This window comes from Vanacampus margaritifer, chromosome 5 (genome assembly GCF_051991255.1).
Source record: "Vanacampus margaritifer isolate UIUO_Vmar chromosome 5, RoL_Vmar_1.0, whole genome shotgun sequence".
Classification (NCBI taxonomy): Eukaryota; Metazoa; Chordata; class Actinopteri; order Syngnathiformes; family Syngnathidae; genus Vanacampus; species Vanacampus margaritifer.
In genome coordinates this window covers 17,587,707-17,596,192 of record NC_135436.1, presented here as the reverse complement: position 1 = coordinate 17,596,192, position 8,486 = coordinate 17,587,707, and the positions used below count along the sequence as shown (strand labels likewise).

General features: G+C 41.1%; 1 protein-coding gene across 1 annotated transcript; it reads left to right on the top strand.

Annotated features, from left to right (window-relative positions):
* The first annotated feature begins 45 nt into the window (after positions 1–45).
* Positions 46–8,419, top strand: npat (nuclear protein, ataxia-telangiectasia locus). The gene is made up of 17 exons (XM_077566671.1): positions 46–297; positions 475–593; positions 693–753; positions 843–915; positions 1,029–1,069; positions 1,280–1,516; positions 1,649–1,724; positions 1,987–2,110; positions 2,200–2,291; positions 2,412–2,493; positions 2,612–2,708; positions 2,808–2,924; positions 3,011–4,555; positions 4,633–4,733; positions 4,820–4,910; positions 5,602–6,932; positions 7,744–8,419. The coding sequence occupies exons 1-17, from the start codon at positions 261–263 to the stop codon at positions 7,822–7,824; spliced, it is 4,305 nt and encodes a 1,434-aa protein (XP_077422797.1). The 5' UTR covers positions 46–260; the 3' UTR covers positions 7,825–8,419.
* Positions 8,420–8,486: the final 67 nt, after the last annotated feature.

Here is an 8,486-nt window from a genome sequence, read left to right as displayed (position 1 = left end):
AAATGGAAAGGAGTGTAATGGTACGTTGATTGCTTTTTGACGTTTAGGAACTACAAACCAGGCGTAAAACTGCAAATCCCATAACCATGAAACCCAGGATGAATGACTTCCGGGTTGTACTCGAGTTCCCCGCCTTTTGAGTACGAATCCTTCACAACAATACAGTTGAAGTCTAGTTTGGCGTTATAAAACTTCTTTATTAGTGGGGATGTAGCTGGAGTAGTGGAGGCCATTTAGTCTGAATTAACCAGCTGACAGCCATGTTGCTGCCATCCGACGTCGCTCGTCTCGTTCTGGGTAAGTCTGTCCAGTTTCAGCGAACAAGTTGTAGCTTGTATGTAGCATTAGCTCTTACACGACCGCTGGGTTTATCAAGACTAAAGCAATACTCTATTGAAGTGACGCAGGTAATTTTCTTGTATGTTGGGGAGTTACGTTGTATTAAACTGTTAATATAACTTTTTCTATCTCAAGGCTATCTTCAGGAAGAAGGTCTGTCCGCTACAAGCCACGCATTCATCCAAGAGAGCCCAAACCTGAAAGAATATGCAGAACACACCATGGGAGATGGAGCTCTCCCTGCCTGTGTGTTTGTAAGTTACCGGTACATGCATTTATCTTAGAAAAAGATTCAAGACTACATTAGATAGACTGTAACACCACATCATACCTGTGATTTCTCTTCCCCATAGTCTGTCTTTGGAAAGGGACTAACAACCATTTTAAATGAGTATATGGCTGCCAAAACAAAAGGTTGAGTATGCTCATTTAGTATGCACAATATAACCAGCTCATGTTTTTATTTTCATGAGTTACCTTTTTTTTTTTTTATCTTTTTACAGAGACTTCCCATGAAGTACCTGCTATGATGACATCGTTGTGGAAAAAGCTGGATTTTACAGTCAAACAAATCAAGTAATACATGTTATTACCAAGCAGTTTATGGGTGGTTAGCATCCTGACAATGTGGTTTTGAGAGTTGACTTTCTGTCCTTGTGATGACATTCTTAACTTCATCATTATCTCAGGTCATTACAGAATTCTCCAGCTTGCTCAGCAAGTCAGAGAGGTGAGTAATTAAAAATATATTGGCGATATCTGGAAACTTTGTATATGGGTGGTTGTCAGAAAAAAAAAGTTCTAGAATTGTGACATTTGAGCCCAAGCAAGGTATTTAGCATACTGAGATGATCCAGAAATTGTGTGATAAATTATTTAGTACAATTTTAGGCCCAAATCTGTACTAAACAATTAAATATACTGTCTTTTTCCATTATAGCACGTTCGCGTGTTGGATTGGCAAACTTGGCAAGACAACAAGTTTTGACCGTGACTTCAGCAAGCAGTCTAGTATGTTCCTCGGAAACATCCATAATCAGCAGCCCAGCTCTCAGCTCACAAAGTGTGCTCAGCCTCTCCACCCCTGTGAGCTACAGTTCTCCACAAATCAGAGCCCCTCCGGGCAATGCAACACCTCAGCAGTTCCATGATATCAGCCAATCACTCAGTATACAGAGTAAGTATATCATTGCATCTTTTTAGACATTTCTATTATTTAGAGAGAGAGAAAAGGTGTATACTGTGAATAGTCTGTGATGTGGAAAAAGGTAAATAATAAAAAGGGGTTCACCGTGCTTGTCTCTTTCAGGAGATTCCCCTATACAGATATTAGTTTCAGAACAGCGACCAAATCCAGGACCAATGTCCCCAGGGCGACGGAAATGGTAAAGAGAGCTGTTAGTTTTACCGCCACATAGGCCAATTGCAATTACCATCACATTAGCTGAAAAAAAAAATTGTTAAAAAGCACTATGAGCTTAAATGCATGTCTGATGATCATAAAACATGACATTTTGATATTTCTTTATTTTTCTCTCCATGATCCACATCTGCTGAGATTCATGTTGCTAATGTTAAAGTGTTCATGTAGTATTTTTTATTAATTACTGTCCTATTAAACAATATCATCTTTTGTTCTGCCCTCAGGGACACTCCTAGGAAAAGGAGTGGTGCTCTGGGAGGTCCCAGTGGTCCTGGCAAGTCCAGCACGCCTGCCAGTAATGTCACTGCTGAACCACAACCTGAGGAAGTAGTTGATGAGAACTTTCCTGTAAATATATGTACATCTTGCTTTTAAGAAGAATAAGATATTGATAGTTGTTCAACTGAAAATTTTGCACCAAACGTGTATGTCCACAGCAACTAGTGATACAAAGTGCTCGTGACAAGATTCTGGGTGACAGATCATTACAGGAAAAACTTGCTGAAAACATTAACAAAATTCTCGCAAAGTAAGTGTTGCATTTATTCTGGATTTTGGCAATGGTCTTCAAGGTAAGGTTTTCCTTCAAAAGGATGACACATTTTAAAGTGCATACAATATATTCTTATGTTTTCCCTTCAAACCATAGTGAGCCAACTCCCCAAACACTAAAGGTTCCATCAAGTTCAGTAGAAGACGACCAGTCAATTGATGAGATTCTTGGATTGCAGGTGCTCCTAACTTTCCTCATATTTTTTTTAATCACAAACATTACTTATAGTGTACTATATGCGGTAATACTTTTCTACAGTTTAATAGTAACATAGTTATTTATGTCAATTGATTCAGGGAGAAATACATATGAGTGAAGATGCAATCCATGACATTTTGGAGCAAACAGAATCTGACCCTGCCTTTCAAGCGCTGTTTGACCTCTTTGACTATCGTAAGTATTACTTAGTGTCTTTTGTTTTGTCTGTAGTAGAAATGTATATGCCATGATTCTTCTAATTTATGAATGCATAACATTGATTTTCCTTTGTAGATAAAACCCGAACCGATGGAGAACCAGGAAATGTGGATATGGCCAATACGACAGGGGAGAGGGATAATCCCGGCCCACCACCGTCTACAGTCGAGCTGTTTCAGAGTAACAATCCAGGTAGTTGTTTGACAAAATTTGGAGCAGAGCTTCAAATTCTTCAGGTAAAAACTGACATTAATCATAAAACCCTTGTCATTTAACAGGCACCATTCTGCAAGAGACATCAGATTTAACAGCAGCAATGGTGAAAAACAAAACTACACACGAACGCAAGACCAGAAAATCAAACTCTCTGTTAAAGAAGACTGTACTCGCGTCAAGCAGCAGGTCATCCCGATTAGAAAACAGCACTGCTAAACTGCTAGTTATTGAAGAGCCTCCTGTTGAAAACGGAAAGGAAGAAGCCTCACTCTTCAATAATAGTGTTGACGCATCACCAATGGATATTGACAACACAGTGGATACTTCAGCTATTTTGGAGATTACACCCACTCTCAGGGAACTGGAGTGTGTCACTAAAGACAATTTAGCCACCACAATGTCCCTCATCGACTCAGCAGCTGTCATTTTATCGAGAGCCACTGCTACACCAGAACCAGCCGTTAATGTGGACAATCCAAGGGAAAGTAAACAAGAACAAGGCTCTCTAGTTCAATCTGCTGCATCGTTGTTATCTTCGCAAAGTGATGAGCCTGTATTTTTGTCTCCTGCACAAGTTAAGTTGAGTGGGAACCCCTCACTCATTTCAGTTGCAATCCGTGGTGGAACAATTGAGCCTCAGATGAATCACTCAGTAACGCCTCAGACTTCCCCGAGCTCGTTTTCTTCTGCAGGTGCCACAGTTGCTAACACCACTGCAGTAAATGCAGTAACAGCTTGTTCCCCTGTGTCGTCCTTTGTCAGCACACCTCATACAGATCTACTTGACTCTTCCATATTTTCTTCTGCCACATCCCCCATCTCTGGAATGCTAGGCGCTGCACAGTGTAGTTTGGTGACCAGCAATAACAACACCCCAACTAAAGATGTGACTGATTCAAATAATGTCGTTTCTTTAAAGATCATCATCAGCGATAACCCAGATGAGGATTCCTCAAGTGCTTTGAATCAGGCGATTTCCAGTATATCTGCAGAAAAGCCACCCACAATCTACCTTTCCTCCCCTGCCAAGAGCCCGAGAGAACCTGGCACACCAAGAGGCACTAATTTGGATGAAACAGCACTGGCAGTTCATGGCTTACAAAATTCAGAGGCACTAGCTAATTCGCCTTGTAGAGCTGCGGCCCTAGTTCCATTTCATCAGTTAACAACACAAGCACAGCTAGCTAATTCACCGGGTAGAGCTGGCGCACTAGTTCCATTTCATCAGTTAACATCAACGACACAAACACAGCTACCTAAATCTTCTTGTAGAGCTGGAGCACTAGTCCCATTTCATCAGTTAACAGCAACGACACAAACCCAGCAAGCGAATTTGCCGAGTAGAGCTGGAGAACGAGTTCCATCTCATCTGTTACCAAGGACGACGCAAACACAACAAAGCTACATTATTCAACTACCCTTGGACACTGTTAACCCTTCGCTCCAAGGAGCAAGTACCAGCTATTTCCTCATGACGGAACCCCTGACAACAGATACTTCAGGCAGACAGTTGCAAGTGCCTGCAGGTTCCTCAACATTACCACTTTTGCCCCAAAACAGCCATTATAGTATTTCAACAGCAACTTCTACGCAGAGCCTTGTCACTGGTAAGAGACGCTCCTTTTGCTTTGTCACTTTATTAGCTTTATTAGTGAGTGCTGACATTACTGTAATTTCTTCGCAGGGCCACCACTCATTTTACCATCACCTGTTAAGCCCATGATGCTTCCGGTGTCTGTTGTGGGACAGAATGCAACTGGAAATGTCCAGATGGTGGCTAATCAGGTAAAATACCTTTCCCCACTGCCATTAATTCGGTTCATGACACTTTGGTGAATGATTATAGAGTGATTAGGGATGTTGCTTTACAGCTTGTTGGGATCCCAAATCCAGTGCCAATGCAGCAGACTGTAACTTTGGACCCCAAACTTTCAATGGTTGCTGCCGAACAGTCCACTGGTGGTAAGTTTTAGCGGTCCTCCGGGACAACCAGATACATGATTGTGATGTACAGTACAGTCAACAGTGCATTGGTTTCAGAACAGTTTTGGACCCGCGTATGTTTCAAAATTGTGACTAATTCCACCTTTAAACAGCAGGTGCAGTGGACCACCACGTTTTGGCACCCGTGGTTTCGCATATTCACAGATTTTCTTTAATATTTTCTTTCATTTAACGCATTTTTCATGGAAAACTTATATGAAATGTTTATCTGTTTTTGTGTATTTTTTTGGGGGGGGGGATTATTAATTACCAATGCATTTCAATGGGCGTCATTCATACACAGATCTTCGTTATTCACAGGTCAGCCAGTCACAAATAGCAGTATTCCACTCTACTTTGTATTCCTATTAACTGCATTGGTTTAGTTCACATAATAGTATCGGCTGGCATGTTTCGAAGCAAGTCTGGATAGCCGCTCATTGACTGAACGGCCAATTGCCGTTTTATAATATTCAACAGTACGTGGCCAGAAATGTAACAATAATCTAACCTCGTTTCTGTGCATTGACTCGCAACTTGCTCTCATTTCCACTTTGTACTATTTTGACCGCCCTAAATTGAGGTGATGAGAATTTAGTCCAGGTGGTACAGTAGAGTGTAAAAGCAGCACGTGTGCTCATTTCTCTGACCTAATTTTTGTGAATTCTAGGAATTATGCACAATGAGGGGACGCAGAACCTGCAGAAGGCAATGCAGCAGCATGATCCAAAGGATTCCAGTTCCAGCCATAAAAGAATTTTATGTTTTGAGTCATCTACCCAAATTCAGACCTCTAAACCAACAATGGCCACATCTTCAGGTGTGAATACATCAACTTCACAGTATGTCACACATACTAAGAAAGGTCGTTCACAAACTGCCCGCTGCACAAGGCCTGCAATCCTAAGAGGAAATAAGCAGAAACGGTATATCGAGACTGTGCCATGCCCAGCAGATCCCAATGCTCGTGGGAATTTAGTTACGTCTGTTTCTTCTCATCAGCAACAAAATCATGTCAAAAAGAACTCTGGCAAACAAAATGCTAACTTCCTCAATCAAAAATCTCCAATTGCAAGTGGGAACAGGATTGATGTGACTCAGCCTGAGTCTGTAAAAAGCTCAGAACCAGGAATTAGATTGAAATCAACAGCAGGGAAGCACAGTCACATTGCGGAGGCGGGACCTGATGGGGCTAAACCGAAGGACTCTGGTAGCTCAGAGTCATTGTCGTTAACCGATTCTGTGCTAAAATCAGTGAGCAGTAAAGACAAAGTTGAGCACGTCAGGAAAGAACCTGCAGAAGAACAGTCGGAGAAGAGCATGCATACTCAGGACAAACCAAATGTGATGGCTGACAAAGAAAACAAAGTGATGGGTTGCTCACAAGAGCAGCAGCAGTCCTCTCATACGCCTTTCTCCTCAGCACCAGCAGACTCAGCCACTCCAGCGGTCACACATACATCAAGTTCCCAATCCAAAGCTGCCAAAATCCCATCAAAGACCAGCTCTTTGGCCATACAGGCAGCTGAGATGCTGCAAAACATTCAGGGGCTCAACTCTCCTCCCAGACCTGGTAAGAGATTACCGGTAGGACTCAACAGTCCAGACCCTACTGGTCCTCGAACCCCAGGTACTGCTGGTAACCAAAAAGAGTCTATGAATAGTCCAAGGACTCCTCTTCAACAGAAGAAAGGTAAAGATGCAGATGGAACACCTAAGAATCTTCTTCCCCATAACACCCCGGACGTCCCCACCTGCAGCCCCGCCAGTGAAACTGGCAGCGAAAACAGCATCAATATGGCCGCTCACACGCTAATGATCCTGTCGCGCGCCGCCATCGCCAGGACTGGCACCCCACTCAAGGACAGTTTGCGTCAGGAAGCAGGAGAAAAGTCTCCCACAAGCTTGAAGAATTCAAAGAAACGTAAGCAGACTCCAGCGACTGCCAGCCCCCCCGCTAAAAAGTCTTCAAAACAATCTTCCCCTACAAAGAAAACACGGGTAAGATGATATATTTGCACACCTACTGTTAATATTATTTCAATGGCCGTACAGATCTCATTTAATGTTGCTTTTACAGCATTTTGTAGTGTCCTCTAACAGTTGTTTGAAACTAATGTGCCAAAGCTAAATGTCGCTTAACGCAAAAATCGTCACCAAAATTCACATGCACACCTCTACTCATGTCAACTTCAACCTCTGAAAATATCAAAACAATTGCCAAACTATTTTTTATTTTATGGGCATTAAGCTTTTTTTTTTCACCATATTGTACACTCATTAGTTTACCTACCCTTAAGTAAATTTTCAAGCACAACTGTCAATTGATGGCCTTTCTGTTATTACTTGAAATGTGAGTCCTGCCTTTGCAAGCCGAGTCAATGACCGAAAAATCTAAATTGCTGCCTCCAGATCACACAAGCTACCAAAACAGGTGGTGCAAGACCAAATCAGAAAATGCTGGCTATTCTCAGCAAGATGATGACTTAAAACACATTTTGGTTCAAGAATTATAACAACAACAAAAAGCAATAAAAAAAAATAAAAAAACAAAAAGGCCACGAACAAGGGAGGACATGATGCTTTTGGTGCTAGGGATCAGTCGAATTTAACCATACCACATGGTGGCACTATTACAATGTAATTTGTAGTCGTGTGTTTTTGATATTTTTCCCCCATATTAGTTAGCTTTCGACTGACAGTCAGATGTTGCATGTTCTGTTTTTGTCTATTAATGGCCATTGTATAAAACCTTGTTTTTCCCTCTCCATTTTCCTCAACTAATTCTAACCCTTTGTTTTGAATTCTACAGCAAAAGAAAACACTCATAAATTGCTTCCCCCATGACTTGGATGTGGATAAGTTTCTTTCTTCACTTCACTACGATGAATGAAAGTGTACTAGCCAACAAGAAAGGACTTCTATAACATGACCAGCTTGAGTTACATCCTGTACAACACGCCATCTGGTGAACTGGTGCCCTTGGTTTATTTTCATAACCTAAACGTAGACCTTCTAAATTGAAATATATATTTGGCCTGTTTAGGCTTGAATTTTATAAGTGGTGTTAGCTGTTGCAGCGTTTGAGCAAATATGGCACTTTTTTCCCCCCCATCATCTCCCTTCTTTATGATTATGATGCTGTTTCGCAGCAATAGTTATATTCCTTTGAATATTTGCTTGTTCTCAATGATGGGTCAGCATTTCTTCGGTCAATATTTGACTCGGGTTTGATTAAACCAACTAACAGTTAAACATGTTGCTGTGTAAAAATACATTTTGTAATATGTCTCTTTCAATAAATGTGTTATATCTGTTAAAAGTAAAACATTCAATTTGTTTTATATTAAGAAATGTTATGTAAATATAAAATAAATAAAACATTTCAGAAATATGTCAATGTAAAATTTTGGTGCAAAAGTACAGTGTATCAACGCTGGAATGCTAAATGATTTTTGTCGCACAATAAAATTGGCATTCACTGCTGACGTAGTTACTTCTCATGGATGTGTGACAGTGCGTTAAATAGGGCTTGATGACGGATGATAAAACTTT